General features: G+C 43.1%; 1 protein-coding gene across 1 annotated transcript in view; it reads left to right on the top strand.

Annotated features, from left to right (window-relative positions):
- The window catches only part of CSMD2 (CUB and Sushi multiple domains 2), a 305276-nt gene that overhangs the window by 29579 nt on the left and 253788 nt on the right, over nucleotides 1-21909 (top strand). The window contains exon 3 of the mRNA XM_037381617.1: nucleotides 16455-16567. Within this exon, the coding sequence (XP_037237514.1) occupies nucleotides 16455-16567 (113 nt within the window). The remainder of the gene's footprint in view (nucleotides 1-16454; nucleotides 16568-21909) is intronic.

Raw genomic sequence — 21909 nt, 5'->3', positions numbered from 1 at the left:
AGGCATAGATGAAATCAGCTGGGTGACTTGACGTGACTGCTGTTCAATGTAGTGTCCGATTGCAGCTGAAGTCTGACAGTAATATATTACAAAACGTAATGGAAACAGTGGCAGCATCCAGTGTGAGAATTCCTAGTAAGAATGCTGTGGTCATGAACAGTCCTGGAAATTAATTTTACTTCAGACCACTTCAGGACAGATCCTTTAACCTTAGTGTCTTGTCTAACCCAACCAGAAAAGAAACACTGGTAAAAATTAGCTCTTCATATAGATGATTTCAGTTATGCAAATGAATCATATCTTCATCTTGTAACTCTGCTTGAGAATCATCTTAATTATGGGACCTCATAATTTAATCAGAAGGTAGCATAGTGCTTTGCTTTGGGTATTATGTGAAGGCTGCCTACGTCTGGTATAAAATTCTGCTCAGGAAACTGTACGCTGAGTAGTCAGTGCTCCTATTGCCCTGAGACGTCCCCTGGCAAATTGCTTCACTCATCAGTGGTGCCAGAGATTTCCTTTTGCCTCTAGATGTCAGTGGGAGGTTCTGCTGAAGAAGCAAAATATGTGAATGAAATGAATTCAGAATTAGGGTCGTGGTGGAGTAAATTAGTAAGATGCTGATCACAGGTTGCATCCAAGTATTGCTCTGAGCTACCTGTAAGCACGATACGATTATAGATAGAAGTGGCAGAAAGGGCATCTTCCTGCGGTTGACCGGTACAACAAAACTCTGAGATACATCTTCAGTACTGTCCTGATAGTTTGTAGCCCTGCACTGGTGGAAGGTGAGGAGACAAATAAGGTCCTTCCTCTGCATTGCTGGTGAACTTCATGTGCAGCTGGGGTAGGTGAGTGTTAAGTTGTGGGATGAAACTCTAATGAGGAGCTAAGGTGCTCAGGAAATGGGGTCTATCTAGTACAATACAGGAAAGTGAAATAGGTGTGTGGGGGGAAAGGTATTGAGGAGGCTTCCTAGAGGTCTGAAAGCACTTAGGACTTGCAAGAGCCCATATCTCACTTAATTTTGTATGATGGACGCTTGCATTCTTCCCCTGGTGTTTCTAGGTTAGCGACTTCAACACCTGGAGCTTGCTCCTCTGTGCTGTTTGGTGTCTCGCTTTGATCAGCTTATATGTTTTTGTACATCAATCTTGCCTCGTTAAACTCTGTAGCTGTTGCCCAACATTTGGTTTTTCTTTTTTCTTCTTTCTCCCTTTTCTTTTTTTCCTGTGGCTATCAATTTTCTTTTTTTCTCAGACTGCTTTCCAAATGTACTCAATTCATCATCGAAATGCAGCACTCTAAGATGGATGACCATGCGTCATTCATCAAAGCTCATGCTACCAGGAGGCGGGCCAAAATAAGCTGTAAGCAAGTGTAAAAGAAGGAAAAAAACCAACTAAACATGCTTCTGTAGAGAAGGTAGCTGTTTTGTTTGGTGTCTTCAAGGCTGACCAACAAAAAGGTTAATGAAGAGGAATTGTATCTCTGCTTCTCCCATTCTCGAGCTTGTGTTGTTGAGCATCACTGATGTCTTTCAGCAGGTCATGCCTGCTTGCCTGGGAGAAGAGAATGATCTTGCTGTTGATAATTGCTTGTGCTGAGGGGTGGAGAATGGTTAGCTGTCTCAGTACGCTGCTGTTCCGTTTAATGGAATATATTCCTGAGAGCCTCCCTGGCCTGATGTGTCACAGTGTCATCTCTCTGTGTTTCTAGGAAGGGGTTAATAATTGTGTTCATTGTGTGCTGACAAACACCCTGTTGTCTTGCAATTTAATGTGGTGTGAAAGTTCCCTAATAGAATAAGAGCAGACTTAATCCAATGAGACATTTGCTAATAAACTGCTTTACTATATATTAGGGAATTTGCGTTGCGCGTTTGTGATGAGTATGTGAATATTAAACGCGTTTCTGTGTCTTAATTTAGACATCCAGGGCTGTTGTCATCTTTCAGTTCCATGACTTTGCTTTGTTTGCTAAAATCAGAGCTTGTTTCTGAGTCCTTGCTCCTTCAGCTTCTCTCAAATAACTCGTTTTTCCCCGACGCTGCACGCTGCCTTTCAGCAGGGACCACTTAAGAGAATCTTCTTCGAAACCTGAGAACAGTGACGGCTGCGGGTCTGGCTGTCCCTTGGCTTGAGTAGGCGAGCTGTGTATTTTCATGAGTTCAGATGAGATTTGTAACTTCCCTTCGGTGCCTGTCTCTGGCTTTCCCTTCTCTTAAGTGGTGTTTGTGCTCATTCCACCAGACCAAACTCTCCCAAGTGCTCATCCTTCAAGTTCCTAACTATTCTGTACTGCCAGTGGGATCAGAGGGGATGCATGTGGAGACCTGATCTGAAAACTGCAGCTACTCAAGAATAGTCTTTTTGCAAATTCCCATTGTGCTTTGCTGATTGTGTCATTGTGAAGAGGATGCTCCAATCAGGTTGGTTTCCTGATTGGTTTCCCACTGTGCTGGGCTTAGAAGCTCAGCAGAGACCTGACTAAAATTTGAATATTTGGAGTTATTTATGGATCTAAGATTGCTATGGGATTTGGGAGACTCTCTGCACCTTTTTGTGTCAGACTGTTATGTGACATAACCAGACAGTAGTTAACAAGAAAGCCACATGATATCTTCAAGCTTTTTCATCTGCTGCTGATAATTTGCAGGATGCTTTTAATGTGAGAATCTTAGATTAGTTGCTAATTTACTTATTTGAAGTTTCAGGCTTGCACTCAGATCCCGGTCATTTCTTATCTAATATGTCTGGTCATTTCATACCAAATTCTGTTTTCCTGAAGGGTGCCATTGAATTAACAATCAAAATAGGACTGGTGGATTTAGAAAATCAGGCTCCAAAGATGTTTAAAACTACTTTGGAAAGCCCAAGGGCCAGAATATGTAATCTTTTTTTATCAGGAGAGATTGCTTGCTTGCACACATGCTGAACAACGCTGGGGTAACGTCTGTGATCTTACAACCGTGGGCTTTCCTTCCTGTGTGATGTGGGTAAGCAACTGCCCTGTCCTCTGGTCTACCTTCCCTGTTCAAAGGAAATGTTTCAATGATACTGAATTTATTTGGCGAAGAAAACGTTCGTTTGAGCCAGTGTATTAAGAAAAAGCCTTCATTATCCCCAGAACTATAGCAGTGCGGTCTGCACTTTAACAGAAGTTACTAGGAGGTGTATATTTACAAAGCTGTGAGGAACTGCCCCATTCTGATCCCGAGGAAGTGTTGAAAGGTTCGAGATGTCTGCAAATCGCTACTGCGATAGCTTCATACCTAAAGCAAAGCAAAGATCTATACTGCCTTTAGCTCACTGTCAATAACTTGTTTTCTAGCTCATGTCTCCATGTTATGCACAGTGTCTTCTGTTAAAGTTGCTGTTCTTATTAGAGATACTCATCCTTCTTCCCTGACGAATGACCAAAGAGTTCAGAGGAGGATTGCCGTCGATACGCTGTGTATGCAGTTAGAAGCCATGCCATCTCTTTGGCCATATTTAATTGACTGAAAGATTAAGTATTTTGTTTGAACTTCAAATTATGTGATACTAGTGATAAGAGTTGAATTATCTACTGGGGTGACCTATTTACAGATACAACAGGAACACCTGTATGTTGCCTCTTTCTCCTTGATAACCTTTTAATTACTTTTTGAAGAATTGGACTGGGTGACTTGTACTTAATTACCGATCAAGAGAACAAAGCTTTTGATCTTAAAAACAATGGAAGGGGAGGAGGAGATAAAGGGAACAGGGAAGGGGAGAGTTCTCCCCCTATGTGCCATATGTTCTTGCTTGCAGAATTGCAAACCTGCGTTAAAATAACGTTCTGGAGCTCTGGCTTCACAGGTACTGGTTTTGCTGGGTTCAGTACTGTTAAAGAAGTTCCTGGAGAAATAGCATTTGCCGTCTGGGCATACGCAGAATTTACATTAGGATTTTGCGTTGTCACCTTTGGTCCTGTGGCATATTCCTTTGTAGCTACCTCATGTCTCCAAGGTGACTACAGTTCTTTTTACTAAGGATAAAGATAAATAAAATGGAGGGCCGGCTAAATCCTTTTGTCATCTTTAGTGAACTTCAGAATCCTACCTCCCTTTTCCATTTAGCAGAATCTTTTGTCACTTTACATTAACTCCACAGGGACAAAACACAACAAAAAAAACCACCTGAATTTGTGTTCTCTGCTTTGTAGAATAAAATACTTTTTTTTTTTCTTCCTGGTAAGATACTTGTTTGAGCCGCTCCAGCAGCATTAGGGCTTTTTGCCAGTGGCCCTGTCCCTTTGTTCTGACTAAGTGCTAAGTATTTAAACTTTTTGTGAGATAATTGATGGGACTGGGTCTGAAAATCCAGGAAAGTTGTAGGAGTTAATGCAACTGCATCTAGGGCTGTTTGGTTTTGAGAGGCTGTATTCAACTTTCCCATACTTACTAGGAGCGTGTGCATCAGGATGAGTGAGAGAAGCTGATGATTGAGTTGGGGTGGGAGCTTTTTTTCTGCTACCGTGCTGAATCCAGTCAGCTTAGGAGGCCTGACTCTGATCTTTTGGCAGGTGGAGACGTAAGGTGATGGAATAGCTTTGGTCCTGATTTAAGGGTTAAAATAGCTGCTCTCTCCCAACATTTCACGTCCTGTGCAAACACAACTTGTCTGCGCCAAGGCCTGCTGCTGCGTTGTGTCCTGTACCAGTATCTGGTGGAATAGGCTCTTGCTGAAAATTAGAACCTTTTATTCATGGCCAATGAATAAAATATTAATTGGGGAAGTAGTTTCCTGGCTGGCCGTGTCTCTACATTCAGTCTGAACTACAGAATTGCTTCCAGGTATGGCTCTCTGCTGCTGCGGTTGGTACAGGGGTTGTCTGTTCCCGGGCCTTAAGGTGTTGCTGTTACTCAAATAAAACCAATTTTGAAAACAAAGTATTGTTTTCCCTTCTGAACTGCTGATTAACCATGTTTCCAGGTAAAATCCAGTAGCAAACCCTCGACAGTGACTCTTGCTGCATATTAAGGTATGCTAATTGTATTAAGAGTAGAAAGATTTTCTGTAATTGGACAACATCTAATAGATTTTAATTAAGACTCTGCACTGGAACGGCCTGCTTTTGATAGATCTGTGAGCACTGAATGTCATCAGTAGTCGAGGCGGGGTTTAAACAGGTGAACTCAAGTAGCGTGTGGAAGTTCTGGGGAGGCTCAGAGTGTCCTTGGTCTTGCATGCCCCACTTCATGCGCCTGGTGGAGGCCTCCTGCTCCTCTGCTGGTGAGCTGTGGGGGGAGGGAAGAGGAGCTGCCCATGAAGTGCCCACCTGTAGGACCTTGCTGGTGTGTCTGCTGGCCGCTGGAGCCCCATGTGCAGCGTGCTGAGACAGCAGACTGGAGTTTTACTGGGCTCCACTGTTAACCTCTTGTAGCATTACGTGTTACACTCCCCTCCTCAGCTTTTCCTCTTGCAGTTTATCCGCACTTTTAGGGCTTTGCTTTTAATTATACGAAGTAATTGCTGAAGCCCAGGATCATCCGTTCTTCCCTAGATCCCTCTAGGCGATGGGTTTACTTCAGGTGGACTTCCAACAGTGGTGCCAAGCCTGTTAGACAGCAGTAGGGGGTTGTGGAGTCTGAACGTGATCTGATGTACAATCACCGTAGACCCCACGGTCCTCACTTCTACAGCGTTCCAGATGCATGGTGAGATCTTTAATAGCTTTTGTGGGGTTGCTCCTTTTCCTTATCAAAGATGGGTAATGATAAAGACGGTAGCTGCTGGTGCTCTCCTAATAACTGTTCTATACAGAGAAAGTTTTACCATCTTTTTACGCGTGTATGTATGCGGTGTTTAAAGCAATACGGTCACAGGCGTTTTTAGCCATCTTGAGTTGTTTATTTTAGACAGAGCTGCTTTTATTCTTTTAGCAGGAGTGGCAATTTACAAAAGCAGTGGGTGAGCTTTTAGGGTCAGGCCGAGTGAGATTAGATTTTTTTTTTTTGTTTAGCAGTGGAGGGAGAGAAATTGAACTAACCCGTGGCCCTTGCATGGTGCTTCTCATTTCTAGCTTACAGTGCTTCGAGAAGGGACAGGTCTGCTGTATCGCTGTCGAAGGGAGGAAGCAGCACAGGGAAGTTCAGCGAGTTGCCCTAAGCGGCGCAGTGAGTTATTAGCTGTTAGCTGCTAGTTATTGAACTTGGGTTGCCTGACTGCTGTGTTACTGCAGAACTGCATGACAAGGTAACTCTAGTCCGATGCCGCTTGCGTAAGAAGCTGTACAAAAAAACCTCTGGACTTTATTAGTACAGAATCAGGTCTTCAAAAATGATTGCGCTTTGGTCAATAGATATTGACATCAGTTAGCATAAAGTTGGCCACTTTTTTTCACTGATAATGAGTGTCAGCCTCCCATGAAGAGGATGCTGCGAGCAGTGCGGCAAAGCGATGGATGTGCAGAGGTGGTGGTACCAGCGGCACTGGGCAGAGCACAGAGTGTATGCTGGTGGCCCCTCACAAGAGAAGTCTTAGTCCAGTTTTGACCCCAGGAGCTGCTTGGCTCAGTGGCACTGGGCAAATTATTTACTTTGGTTTTCCCATCTGTAAAATGACAGAATGTTTTATTTTTGCATTTACATTTGTAAATTTGTAAATTTGCTTTACATTTGTAAAGCTCAAAAGCTCCTAGTTGGAGGGTCCGTGTGCCATATTGGGGGAAGAGAATTGAAGCACAAAACCAAGTTCACAGCCATGCCTTTGAATCCATTTTCCCGAAGGGAGGAAAAATGTATGCGCTTTCATGTTCTATTGAATGTAGTAAATCTTTAGGTCGAGAAGTTTTTGTAACTATAAAGTCTGACCTTGAGAGTTTCTCAGGCAAAGCACCTGTTTAGACAGTGTGTATTTCTCTTTTATCAAAATTAATGAAAGTCTACAGGAGATGATACAATCTTACTAGATCGTTGAAGATACAATGAAATTGTGGATTGCTATTACTTGCAGTCTCAAATAGAAAACTGACAAATCCTCGGTGCCCGTGGACTCTAATTCATTATGCTCCTGTTGGGCGGCGGAGGGTGGCCTGGCTCCTTCTAGACTATTCAGAATAGGATTTTGGTGTGCTGCAAGAGCAACTGCTGACATCTGGTCTTTTTTCTTAATAAAGAATATAATTGTCTGTTTGTGAGTTTGTAGTTGTTTGGAAAATTTAAGTCTGCTGCTGTCCAAAGATGCAGTAATAGCCCTTGCATTTTTAGAGATGTTTATAATATTTAGCGTTACAGCTGATTAGAGCTGCTATAATAAAATAAAAAGTTTTGGAGGGAGAAATATTTTCATTAGAACTGTTTAGTAACTTTTGTCACTGATCCGTTTGTAAATTGAAGGGCGAAATGCTGTTGTTCTAGTGGTTTTATATAATATTTTTTGTAAGCTATTGAAATCGGGTCCTTTTGCTATGCAGGTGTGTGGCAAGACATCCTCACGCTGAAGTTGTTCCCCGTTCATGTACGTGTGGCAGGGGAGGAGTATGGAAACAGAATGAAGTGCCTAGCTCCAGTGCAAGCAGTAGTGCTGATGCTGCTGGCTGTGAAACCAGTGCTTTTCACCTCTAGTGCATTGTGTGTTACTGAGCTCTCCTGCTAAACATCAGCAGACAGCAATACTTTTATCCTGGTTCTGCTCAATATTCAGCGTTCACACAAGGTGCAAGTGAATGGACGATTACATATGACATGAATCAATATTACAGTCGTCTTGGATAAATCTTCGTTGGCAGGAACACTGGTATTTGATTCATTTTATCATACAACATACCCAAAAATAAAGTTTTGTATTAACCTGTATTTTGACAACCCTGGCTATGGGAGGACAACTTGGATTGTTTCTTTGTTCCATTTGGGTGCTTCTTTTTAACTCTTAGCTTTATAGAAAGTAAGCTTCTACTGTTTCCTTCTCACCTGTTGCCATTAAGTTTTGTTTTATTATGTGTTATTATAAATTAAACTCTTAAGGAATGAGCATTGGCATACCTGTGTTATGTTTGGAAGTGAGACTTGAGCTTCTATGGAAATCACCGAGATGGATCACAGCCCGGGACTTGCCTGATGCTGCAGCTTAATGCTCACTTGGGGGAAGTAAAGATTCTCTTAAGTCTGATGACTAAAGTCTAGTTCAAATCCGGGTTTTGTATGCATAAAGAATGAAAGGGGCGCACAGATGAGGCCTGGATTCACTCTGCATGTCAGCTTTGGCTCTGTACATTTGTATAGATTTTACCTTCTTGAGGTTTAGATAGAGAAAACAGGAGGAACAGTAAAAGCACATATACTAAGGAAGTCATAACTGAAGTTTTTGCTTGCTTGTGTCGCCTATTACAGTACTGGAAAGTAACGGGAGCTTCTATCTTCAGTTCCGTGGTACTGGTTTGCCATAAATCTACTGCTTGGTGCTTTTCAGCTGGGAATCTCCATGTGCTCTGATGGAGGGAAGACCAGTGGGTGGTCAGAAATGTATACGGCAGGGACTGGGGTGCAGAAGGAGCCTGGGGTTCGGAGGATTGCCTAAAGCTTTTCGGCAGGCTAGTGGCATACCTGGGGGTGTAGCCATGCAGTTGACTCCCAGTTTCAAAAGCTGCCTCCTGGGTGAACAAGCTCGAATGAGTTAGAAGGTGGCATTTCTGTTGGGAATGCTTCTGGCCTGAGAACTCTTGCATTTACTCTGCCTTTCTTGCATTTAAAGCGGTTTTGAACGCTCATGTCTATCGAAATGTAAAGTTCTTTAGGCGGCAGGACACTTTTGCTCAGCATGCAGCAGGAGAGTTAACGTCACTAAAGGTCTGGTGTGAATTTTGGGGTATTTGCAATGCCTGTGGTATGGCGATACTTTCTTGCTGTTCACCAGTCGCACTGTGTTTAGCACTAAGCCTTGTGTGATTTACAGGGGGGTTCAAGAACTTATTTTTCCCATTTACTAGATTTCACGCCCCTGATTTCTTTTTTTTTTTCTTTTTAAGAAACCCAGAAATAACCTAAAACTGCCAAGTTTTGAATTGACACTACTGAGCTTTCCTTGGTTTATATCCAAACTTGTCTTTGTTTACTCAGAATATCAGCTCAGATTTGCCAAGAGGTTAATGAAATTTGGTGAACTTTTCTGTGAATTTGTGTTTTTCTTTTTTGTTTTTTAATACTGCAACTAAGAATATAGATGCTAAGGTTCGTCAGATATCTGCTTGCATCTCACTGATACCTGAGAAAGTACAGGAAAAATGAGCATGGAAGGGACATGATAAAAATAATAAATCTTAATTCCATGGTCTTCCTACTCTATTGCACTGTATGGAAAATTAAATTTATTGAAATTTGATGCTTAGCACCTGTTCCCAGCTTGAGCCATGAAGGCCTCATATATTTTAGACCTCTTTGCTGGCTTTAGGCTCTATAAATAACATTTTTCTAGTAGGAATAGACCCAAACCCCATTTTAAACTAGCAAAGAAATCCATCCAGGCTGGAATTTATGAGCCCGGTGACTGTCCCTGGAGACTGTGTTAGTTAATGAAGCCTTTGTGGGTGTCAGGTAAGCAAAGGACTCTTGTGCCTTGATGAATTATACCTGGCTTGGGGGAGGGGGGGGAGAAAGTGCAGTTGATTCCTAAGCCATGCTGGCACGGGGGGCTGCGTTGCGTGAGGTTAGATTGAGAACTGTTTGCAAAGTGTTGGATTGATTTCCTGAAAAAAAAAAGATAAAAATGTGTAGGTGTCGTATATGTCATCGTGAGCAAGTTTAAGGGGCAGAGGCAGCTTTTGTTTCCCTAATGCATGTTACCGTCTTGGTAAGAAAAATATATAGTAATACATGTCAGAGCCAATGGATTATATTATTTCAGAAGCAACTTAATTATCAAACAGCTGGGCAGAGGGGAGGGTTGGAAGGTAATGTGGGATAAAATGGGACATGTGGCGTTGGTTGACAGTGGAGTAGCTTGGTGAAATATGAACAGAGAATATACAAGGAGTTACTGCTGCTTGCAGCATGCCTCTGAAGATAATTGTTCAGGATCTGTTCGTAGCTTGACTTAAAAATAAAAACAGCTTGGTTTTGAGCATATATCATTCCAACAAGTTGAGTAAATCCAAATGTGAACTGATACAGTTTTTCTTACATCATTACAGTACCCTTTTAAGCTGTCTGAGTCTTTTTTTTTTTGGTCCAGAGCATCATTTAAGCCTTACAGGGATTAAAATCAAAGGACAGCTGTCTGTAACACCAGTGAGTTCTGCCTTGCAGACAAAACTGGCTTTTAAGTGTCTGCAGCATGCATGAGCTGGAAGTATTCTCAGATTATGCTCTGCTTGGTTTATTGATGATTAATGAGAACATTCACAGTACCAGTTATTCTGCCAATATAGTTTTGTGGTTTTTTTTTTTTAAAAAGCTCACATCTTATTGTAACTCCTTGTTTTGTTGATAAATACAGAGAGAAAGAGAGAAAAACTAACAGGACCACTGAGGAAAAAAAATTCTGAACCAGACAAGCCTGTGGAAATGCTAGCAGAGAGTTAGCTGCCTCCTTGGGTGTGCCTTTCATCCATGCTTATTGAAAGTGGGGGGAAAAGATCTGCACAGTTCTCCCTGCTGAAAATAGAAGGGATAAGATGTGTGGAAGGGGCCGAGGCAGCAGCAGCCTGTGGTACACCCACAGGGGATGAGCGAGGTGGAGGCGTACTGGGGCACTGGGAGGAGGAGGAGGAGGCTGTAGGAGCTGTAATTACACTGGAGCAGGTGGGACAGCAGCGAGGTGGCGGAGAAAGCCCTCCTGGAGTCAGGGCTACCACTGAATTTTGCAGACAATGATATGTGACAAAGACCTGTCAGCTTTAATTTTACTGCAAATATTCAAGTCCGTGTGCCTAGGGCATCAGTGGGTCGCTTTTTTGCCAGGTTTGTACAGTAGAATTTGAAATGCATAGTGGTTCTCTTGGGATTTGGCCCATGATTTGGAGGAGACGTTAAACTTCTTCAGGATGAAAGATGATATCTAAAACTGATTTCTAAAACTAAGATATTAATAGGAGTGACATGATGTTTTGTTCCCTGTTAGACGACTATACCCCACACCCACCAGCAACTGTGTCTTTAAAGAAAAAATCTGCTACCTGTAACGAGGTCCGAGACGAGATGGATTGCTGTGGGTAAATTCCCTCATCTCTTGCATTTGTTCTCTTAGTCTTGATCTACATTCCATCAGGCAGCCTGAGAGGAGGACACTTGTGAGCGACCACTAACTTTGCATGTGGCTGTTTCCAGTTTCCCCTAAGACATTTAATTTTTAAACATACATACATATGTACGTATTTCTGATGGTGTTCTGCCTGCAGCAACTGGTGTACGATGCTTACACATCCTTTTCATCAACATTGAGAAAGTTGCAAGTAGTAATTCTCACTCATAGCTGTTTTTCAGAGGAAAGGCTGAGCATACAGCTGGCCTTTCACTGAAGCCAGTGAGTTTCTTGATTTCTGTGCGCACGAGCCAGCCATCTAGCTGAATAAGGCATATAAAACTTGATTGAAAGGCAACTGGAGGTTACTGGGCTCTTTCTGTTGGCCCTGGTTGAAAATGGATTAGCTGAATACTTCGTGAATGCACTTTTCCCATGACTTCAGGTTGACTTGCTGCCTTGTTAGCTGGGTGCACAGCATGCAAGGCGCTCACCGGCTCCTTCCAGAGACCCCTCCGCTCCCACTCTGAGCCGTTGTTTTCTCAACGAGTCCCTTAGACCTGACTTGGCTCGACTGTTGTCCTGGGATAGTGCAAGGGTGTCAGATTAGTACTTAACAGAACGATGTCATTTAAACTGTATATAGTGAAGAGTGTGGTTCATTTGGTGGGAAATTTTCTTTAATAGGTGCCTTTAAATTACATGCAGGAAAAAAATCACTGAAGTATGGTGTAGTGTAATTTAATGCTGGGTTAAACGATGCAATCCAGTGCATTTTCATTAGATGTTCTGAGACACTTCTCTAGCATTTATGCTTTAAAGGCTGTTGGATTGCCAGCTGCAATAACTATTTTGATTGCAGCCTGAGCTGATGGTGGGCATCCTACCAGAAAAATAATGTGCTGTGTTTTAATTATGGCACCTGCACTCCAAAACGGGAGCCTGCGTCACAGTTTATGATGCAGTTGTACTTGATACAGTGGAACAGTATAATATGCAACAGATGGAGGTGAGAGCATTTGCAACAGGACAGAAAGGTGGGCTGTCCTGGCTGACTGTTCCTTTCCTAGGGCAAGAGAAGTGTTCAGTTGTGGGTTGAACCTGCTGCGCCCAGCAGTCAGTGGGTCTCTGGTGCTCAGCGGGACGATTTGCCACTGGGGAAGGACTTTGTGGCATTAGGGAGGATGGTGGTAGGTCACGGAGGCGAGCTCGGTGAGGAGTGGAGAGCAGCACCCCTAGAACCCAGCGTATGATCCTTGAGCCTCAGCACCTGCTGGTGTGCTGGGAGGCACTGGTGCTCGTGGCGCTACGGAGAACCTGTGAAGGGATGGTGGTTACAAGAGCAGCTATTTTTTACTGACACTGGTTCTAGCAAAGCTGTTCTGCAAACGTGGAGCCATGCACCAGAAATATTGCCATGTCGGTGGCAAACCCGAGGTGAAGAATGAAGAGGGATGCAAGGAGAGGAGAGGATTTCTGTGCTGATGTGTTTTGGTATATTGATTTTTGCCGTACTGTGAAGCAAGGGCAAGCTTATGAAGTGGTATTTCTGGCACTGGTTTAGTTTGGTGCCTCGCAGTAGGAGCAGAATTAAGCCAATGAAAAACACATTGAAAATCTCACACAATCAGTGTTGGCTCCGAGCAACTTAAGGGGATAATCACTCAATAATCCATTTGGCCAGAGGTACAGAAGAAATGGAAGATGATTTTTTTTTTGTGTGTGTGTGTGTGTGCTGTTATTACTGCCCTCACCTTCTTGTTATGGCCCTTAATAAAAACAAGAAGCAGAGTTTGTTGCTTTTCTTTCTCATTAGCATATATATATATATTTTATTGCTACACTAAATAACAGCGATGTCAGAATTGCTGCTTCCTGCGTGAGGCTGTAGGGGAATGGTTTCATGTTCTGTCTGCCATCAGGTTGATTCCTGTGCTTTAAATTTGCCTGGGGTGCAGGTTTAGGGAGGAAGGCAGGAGGACAGTTTACCAGCCAGGTCAAAACGAGGCAGGGTGCCTTGCCAAGCTTTTGGCTGTCCTGGGTCTTTGGAACAGGAGCACTGAGGTTTTACGGGAGTGATTTGAGCATGAGCCTGGTTAAATTAGTGTTTCTTAAAGAGGATGCTGCCTGTGCTCCTGCTTGGAGAAGAGGACATCAGAAAATTTTTAATTCTGTGCGTTTCTGAAGGCCTAAGAGGAGGAATACCTTTCATTTTGACCGAAACTGCTTCCAGTGAGGAATGGGAGGAATTCAGTCCCATTTCCAGTGCAGGTTTTCACTGCACACGCAGATACAGAAATTAGTGGCCTAGAGGGTAGGAGCTGCTACATAGAATTTTTTTTTTTTTTTTCTTTTTGAAGCAGTATTTCCTGCTTCCTTCTGAACAAGTATGGTTTTAGCGTTAATGGGGCACTTTTCATCATCTGTGGGCAGAAAGGCTGTTTGATCTGAAGGGGAAGACAGTGTTTGGTCACTGTCTGTGCAGGCAGGCAGCCCATTTTCTTCTGCTTGCTCCAGGGACACTTGATAGACACAAATGAACCTCTGAAGTTAAGGGCCTGGAGAGATGGATGGGTTTATTAATTTTTAGAGGTTCAGGAAGCCCAGAGGTTCCCATGAAAATTGTGTCTTCAGTCAATGTGGAATCTGTAGAAAGACTGAGAACAAACCCTCACTTACAATTTCATGCCCTTATGCACAGGCTATCCTTTTCTTTTAAGGCCCTGTAACTAGAAAATACGAATACATGCTTGAGGGCAGTGTTGTTCCAGGTAGCAGTTATTTCCCACTGACTCCTATGGGACATGTGCAGTTGCTTACAGGTAAACAGATGTATAAATGTTGCCTGGAATTAAAAGAAACACCTGTGAAGCGAGGTCCTCTTGGTACATAGACTGTGAACAGAATCTGTGATGCAGGAAGCTTAGTGCAGAGGGAACAGATCTATTTTGGATATAAAAAGCACAGCCTATCGTTAACTAATTCCTAGATAATGATAAAGCAGTGCATGGTGATTAGAGGAAGAAAAACTGACAGGTTCTGCTGTCCATTGTGTGTTTTTATTAAACTGGTCCATGCCTTGCCTGGATTTTTTGAGTGCATGAAGGTTTCAGTAGAACAGTTTAATTAAACTGCAAAATAAATTAATAAAAACTATGGCGCTTTTCCTCAGTTCTGTGCATGATAAAACTATCTTGGACCTTAAAACATCCTGGAACCTTTTATTTTTTAATAAACAGGAGCAATTGTCCTTCCAGCTTGTACAGACAACGGATTTTATGCTGACAGCCAGTACGTACTTCTCTGCTGACATAAAATTTGACTTCCATAATTGACTGGGAACTGTGTGAACTTTGCCAGTTTGGAAATTTTGCTTTAATAAGGTTCTCAGGCAGCGCATGTCAGCTTTCATTTGTCAGAGTTAAATCTATTTTAAATAATTTTTAGGCTTACTAAATTAAGGCTAGAGGAAGAACTGCAGGGAAGTACAATCGCTGTCTCTGGAAGTTGCCAGGGGCTGGTGGCTGCTCGAAGGAGAAATTGCTTGGGCTGGGAACTGCAGTGTGCTGGTACCTGAGCCCATGGTCAGGGAGAGGGTGGTGGCCCCCAGAATTAAAGATCTGATTTTTGTTCTGTGGGTGCTTTTTTCATTCCATGTAATATACGAGGAGAGGAGATACTCTGAATCAAACACAGGCTTACAGATATTTCTTAAGAGGTCAGAGTGCTTTGTGTCACGAGTAATCTTTTGCGCTTTCTGTAAGAAAGGCTAGCTGCTGTATAAAAAGATGTGGGATAAACCTCTGAGGATGTAAGAAGCTTCAAACTGCCTTACTGTAGCCGGTTTATCTCATGCTACTTCATCGCAGACTCGTAGAACGGTTTGGGTTGGAAGGGACCTTGAAGATCATCTGGTTCCCGGCTTGAACACTCTTGATCTCAAATGAGACCTCGTGGCAGTGAGCGCCTTCGGTTGCTGCTGCTTCTGTGGTTTTGTAAAGGTCTGGGTTTAGGACAGTTAGCAGGCAAGGGGGATTGCATCTGAATTTGTCCTTGATAACGGCAGGCAAGAATCTAATATGAGAGATTTACATAAGGAACATTTGTTTTAAAGCAATTATGTAAATCACCGTAGCCGGGTGTAAGGCGAAGGCTTGTAAGGTATAAAACTGTAATTGTTTGTGAGAAATGTACATTAGCTGTTCTTGGGCTATGTCAACACAGTATCGGGACTTGGTGTTTGGAATCTCATAATGCGGGTTTAAAACCCTTACTGAACAGACTTTTGTAATAAAATTAACAGCTGTCATTTAGCTCTAGTAGCGCGGGTGGGAGGGCAGGACACCTGGGTGAGGGGCTTCTGCAGTGCTGGGTTTGGTCTGTTCGCTAGACTTGTCCCGTTTCTCTATAGTTCTTTCTACCCTGACCGGTGGGCACGTGTCTGTGTTCTAGGCAGTTCCTGCAGTACATCTGCTAGATGGTCTTCTGCAAATGATTTCGTGTCCCTGCGCTTTGATTTCCTCACCGAGTGAAGAGGTGTTAACCATTGCAATCTTCGCTGTGGCACATATTAGGTAGCAGGATGAAAAGTGCCATCCTTGGGATTGTTCTCGCAGGGACAGTTGGGTGGGGGTTGGGGAGGATTCCTGGAAACTTCAAACCTTATCCATTGTACAATACAGAACAAATACTCTGAAGACAGCCACCTTGATGGGCTTTAATTGGGACATCAGTTTTTTTGCCTGTTCTCTTATGCTATTTTAGGTTGTGTTCGATTTAATATAGCTTGTATAATGTTTCAGACCCTTACCTGATACTCTTACTCCGAGGTTTTCAAAACACGTTACAGGCATTTTTGAATAATGTCTTGGGCTCACACAACAACCTTTTAAATATTGCTTCCATTTCATGGACAGGGAAAGTTTCTCTGAAGGGCTCGGTGACTGCTCTGAGATCACAGGGCTGGGGTTAGCAGAGCACTGCAGAGCCAGTGTTGTTACTGAACGAGGTGTGAAGCAGATTGACCCTATTTGAAACCAGCTTACAAAGAACTACATTAGTAGTTACTCTGGTAAGCCAGAAGGTGTTAAAAGCCCAGGATTTGTTGAAGCTGTACCGGTTTGTTTCCTTCAGCTCTGATGCTCCCTGCTTCAGGCTGTGGTGTGTACTGGCCGGAGTGGCATCTCTCGGATTTGCTATCGGGTCAAAGGCAGAAGTGGTGAGTGTAACCTTCCTCTTGATTTCTTCCAGGTTAACGGGTTTCCAGCTGCCTGCTCCTATTGTGAGTACAGGGGTTGTGCTGTCCTTGTGGCTTGTGAGTGATTACGCAGTCAGTGCTCAAGGCTTCCAGGCTAACTATGAAGGTAAGTCTGCTCAGTTCAGTAATTGTCTTGAATTGTATCTGCATTTGGCTTGTGGCAGGATGCAAAATGAAGGTGCAGAGTTTTCCACCGGGGTATATACGTATGCAGACACTTAATCCAAGACAGGAGTGTCTGATCCTTGTATAATTTGATCCATTTCTACAGAATACTGAATTCAAATTGCTGGTTCCTTTCAAGTGAAATGTAATTTTTCCTCTCGGCATCTGTGCTCAAAACCTCTTTGAAGGCTTATTCTAACAGCAAAGCTGGAGTGACTGAGAAGGAGGGGTAATGTGGGATTTGTGGAGTGTGCAGGGTTGCAGCAAGCGCAGCGCCCTGCATAGTCACTGGGATTTACAGCTGAGACACTGGGGACTGTGGAGCAGTGCATAGGATGCTCAGATTACTGCATTTTTCTTTTATAGTCTCTTTGCTTATGCATTGTTTTTCTTTACTGTGCACCTTCCTCCCCAAGTACGTAAATTCGCCTCCTGTGTTTCTGGTCATAAATAATGGCCAGTGGTTGGTGGTTGTAGAAGTAAAGGATTCCATGTGAAGGCTTGGTGGCTTCAGAAAATCTTGGACAGTGGAAGTCTCAGATACGTGAAAGAGCTGTTCATAGTAGCAGGCAGGTCACGGCTGTGATATGACCTGGTACTGCTGGGTAAATGACATTAAACCCTGTTAAAATTCAAGTTACGTTTATGTTGATTATTGCACCTAGGATGCTGTTTGTGTCTGCATAAATGTTCTTTGGAGTCTGTGGAAGTTCCTCGGCCTTAATGATATTTTTTGCTGATAAGTACTACTGGCCAATTACCCAATGCATTAAACCAAGCAGGTGCCTTCATTTAGATGATGTGGAAGTCTCTCAACATTTTCTGCACTTGACAATTGTTCAGGGGAGCTCTGTTTAAATACCCTCTAATTTCTGATTAAAACCTTTGCTCTGCCTGGAGGCGCCACTGGCATTAAGACTTTTTTTTTATTAGTCTGGAAGTGATCAGTGTGTGAGCAGGTGTTGCGTACGGCTAGGCGACGGTGTTAAAGTTCATCGCAGTCGGAGACCACCTCTGTTTGTTTGCTGGGTAAGTGCCTGCTGGGGATGCTGGTGGTGTGTGCTGGCTGGCAGGACAGGCGAGCACAGCAGCGTGGTGAGGAAAGGCAGATCCTGGTGCCCGTTGGCAAAACCTCTGCTAGAACATATGTCAGTTGCTGTGTCTCGTGGAGATGACAGTACGTTACTCCCAAATTGTGTGATAGAGGACATGTAGCTGGTTTTGTAATTTCTTGACATTTAGAGTTCATTTTTTTGGCATTTACACACAATTACTTGCACACTTGTAAATGTTTTGTTACTTTGATGCAGCTGGTGATGTTGAACAAAGGCTTGTTCCAGGGCTGCCCTTTAGTCACGTGTATTTTAGATTACCTGAAGTTTGACTGGTGATTAGGAGGCTTTCAAGCAGGTAACTTGAGTGCATCTCTAGGGGGGAAAAAAGAAATGTACTTAAAACTTAATCTGAGCCACTGAGTGACCCAGGGCACTGGTGTTAGAGGGTGACCCAGGGCGCTGGTGTAAATGAAAGCTTCATTTTGAGGAAGAGAGGGGCAAACTTGCTGGAAGTGCTGCTCTGAGCCTGCCTCCAAACAAGCTGCTTGCTTGCCGTTTGGATCGCTGTTAACTAAGACTGAAGAAGGAGATAAGTGTGTTTTTTGATCAAAGGGACACGCTGCTGCTGTATTACTGTTTCAGTTCATTGGTAATCTACAACTCGGTGAATAGCTTGTGATTCGATAATTCATGTTTAAAGACAGAACAATGCATTGGAGTCCTTGCAGTAAATGATTCCTTTATGATCTGCTATCAAAGCATGCTCATTATTCTCTTCCTCTCTTTAAGCAATCATTGGGAAAAGCACCAAAAGAAACAGAATTTTAAAATTGGAACAAAAGATCTCAGGAACTCTTTTTAAAGGAGGACAGGAAGAAAGTATGTAGTTGGAGGCATCAAAGTGACACAAAAACGTTGTGCTTACACTGATGCCTGCTCTGCCCTGATCCTCTGGGAAATACATAAATTGAGGTTGGCTTTATCCAAGTTAACATCTTCCTAGCTTATCTAGTTAGTATGATGCCTGCACGATAAGATCTCTTACAAGCAATTTCTTGAAAACAACAGACGTCTGCTCGTACCTGTTTGTATGTTTCTTAATTTCTGGTTGTTTCAGGACACATGGTTCAGCTGTACATTTCACTGGCTAAAAAAGGGAGAGTTTGCACGCAGTGGCGGTGGAATCTATTAAATAACATTTCTGCTATGAGAAGTTAGAGATGCTTTAAGAACAGATAGGCAGAGTGAGTTTCTGAAAGTCTGCAGAGCTTTTTTTCAAGCCCCAGGTAAGCCAGGTGCCAGCGGTGGCCGTGGAAACAGAGGAATAGCCAGCTCCAGGGCTACTGGGCTGTGATGCTTCCTTCTTGACCTCACGGTTTTCTGACTTCATTATATGTTACTGTGCCTGGCTGCTAGATCTTCCTTAATCCTCTCTTCCTCATTGTCCGACTTGCTCATCTTTCTTCATTTGGTTTGGTGTGTGTGGCCATCTTGTTTCTGTCTGCTCTCATTGTCTGATTCTTCATGTTCTCTCATCTCATACTGTTTGTTGTGATTTTCCTCTAGAAGCTAAAAATTGTTTCAAAGCTCAGGAAACAGCGGGGATAATTCCTCCGTGATTCTGCTGTGGAATAAAAGCTGCTGTTGTCCTTCCCCAGCCCAGCCATCTCTCGAGGAGCGGGCACGGCTGCGACTGAGGACGATGCTGCTGAGGCTGGAGCATCTCTGGGTTTAAGGCACCGGGTCACAACCTCAGAGATCTGATTTCTCTTCCCAGTTGTGGCGCAGATGGTTCTGCGTGGTCTCACGTTGGCGCTGTAGTCTGGGTTCCCAGCTTCCCAGCTGCAAAACCAGGTCCGAATGGCTCCTTGTCCTACGTGCCGTTAGGAATTTGCCTTCATGAACCCACGCAGAGCATTCAGGAGCTACTCTATGGCATTGTGGCTGTGGGGAAACCTGCAGCAATAGCGCAGTTTGAGAGGGGACGTGGTTAGATTGTCATGAGTAACTGTTGTTATGTGGATGATCTGGAAAAATAAATGTGGGAAACCATTGCAGGATGGCTGGGAGTGAAAAATTGTCAGCTTTTTCATGCTGAATTGGAAGAACAGAAAATTTCATTTCCATTTAAGTATAATATTTTGATCTGAAGGTTATTTTTTTTAGTTAAGAAATTCTTTTGCTAAATACAAGCAGTTTTTATGAAGCTCAGTTTCAGAACGTATAATTTAGAAAATATTTAAATTAAGTGCTTTCATGCTTTTAGCATCCTTAAGTTTGTTTGTGTTTCCCTGTTCAACTGTCCCTTGAATTCAACATGATTTCACAATTAGCCTTGTTCACCCTCAGACTGTGGGATTTTTTTTTTTCCTTTTTTAAGACTAAATGATTCTTCTCAAAAATCCTAACGAGCTGTTGTAGAGTCTTGCATTTCATTTCCACTGCAGGAGAATTTTGAAGTAGAAACAGCTATAAATAATCTAAGTTAGAATTTTACTGGGGCGTGAATCTTGACGGTCTCATCTTGTGAAAAATACTCCTGAAGATTTAATGACCAAAAATGACCAATGCTTCCATTTATTGCTTCCCCTGAAAGATGTGTGAAGCTAATAAAGGCACATGCCTAGACTACAATGTGGAATTAATTACAATCAGTGCTGCCGCACACCTGATGAATACACAGTCAGTTGACATTTAAAATAAATTGGGCAAGTCTTTTACTATAAGAGGAAAATTGATATAAATTCCACATCATTTCCTCAATAATGCTAATAACAGTTCATGATGAATAGCAGGTGGTTTTTTAGTTTACTAATGTAGATATAAAATAAAATCACATTATTATTATTTGTAAACCATTATATCTTGGCTGCCTTGTTAGTCCAGAGGGTATGAAAAATAGAAAGGGATTTAAGGAGAGACATCCAAACCTCCTCTTTATTGTACGTGAGTACAGAGCAGTTCTACAAACTGCTGAGGCTGATGAGCTTAATGATGCTCGAGGCTCCACTGGTCTTTCTTTCTGAGGCTCTTGAGCATTCGTTGAACACTAAGCAAGCAGCCAGGGCCTGGGTGTCTGGCATAAAGTGTCTTTCTGCTCCGGTGGTGTGTGTTACAGCTGCTGCCAGGACTGGGGGTGCTGTGGCAGCTGGCAGGGACAGGGTGCCTGTGCAGGGGTTTCATCCTGGCTGCACAGGATGGGGCTGAGGAGGAGAACGGTGCACTGGGCCCCTTATGCTGGCCTTGGACCCACGGCTGGATCTTGCGCTCGGGATGCAGACAAAAGAAGCAGCAGACAAGGAGGGAGGAGGACAGGTAGCACCAAGGGGAGATGCTGAAGCAGAGGAAGGACCAGTGGCTGGCTGAGTTTCGGGAACGCAGCAGGCTGAAAACGGTTTTATTCTCCATCTCAAGGGGGGTAGCTGCTATTTCCTTAGCCTGCTAGCCAGGTGTTTCCTTCACCTGCAGAAATCCGTCAGAGGCACAGTGCTCTCTCTTGAGACTTGTCCTGCTGCGGCTAGGGCAGCGTTGTCTGGGGGATTTCTAGCAGGAACGGAAGGAATTGGATTCTTGTGTTAACTTGGTCCTGCTGTATTGATGTTCTCAACTCTCAGTTTTGCCCTGTGCCTCGGTTTCTCTCTCAAATAGGATTGTATTTTTGTTCCTGGTGCTTGTGTTCTAACAAGGGAGGTGCTGTATGAAAGAAGAGCGATGTAATGATGTTGAATACCTTTTTTAGGAATCCTCGTCTATGTAACTTCCAGAGTTTTAATGTTAATTTTTTTTTTTTTTAATTTCTCCCTCCAAAAGCAAAGCTCAGTTAGAAACCTCCGGAGAGAACGATGGTGTTTTGGACTCTGGACTCTGCTGCAGAAGCAGTGCTGTGTGATGCAGCAAGATTGAACATTAGGTGAAGATTCCTTCCCAAGACATCGAGTTTGATTACAGCTGCAACAAATTTGATAGCTGCAAACACTGAGTGCCTGATTGAAAAGAAACAATTATGCCTAGAAGAACACTGCTTATTTTAAGAAATTAGAAGCATTTAAATACAGAGGGAAACAGCCCCAAGTAAATGGTGCTGTTTTCCTTCATAATAAATACCCTCCTCTTTCTCAAGCACAAATAACTCATTCTGTAGAGGGTTCTTTGTGAAGTTGTGCATACATATTTAGAAAATACAATTAAAAACTGGTTCCTGGCCCTCCTTGACCGTTCCTTTTGCTAA

The sequence above is a fragment of the Falco rusticolus genome, chromosome 3 (genome assembly GCF_015220075.1).
Source record: "Falco rusticolus isolate bFalRus1 chromosome 3, bFalRus1.pri, whole genome shotgun sequence".
Taxonomy (NCBI): Eukaryota; Metazoa; Chordata; class Aves; order Falconiformes; family Falconidae; genus Falco; species Falco rusticolus.
This window is presented reverse-complemented; position numbering and strand designations above follow the sequence as displayed.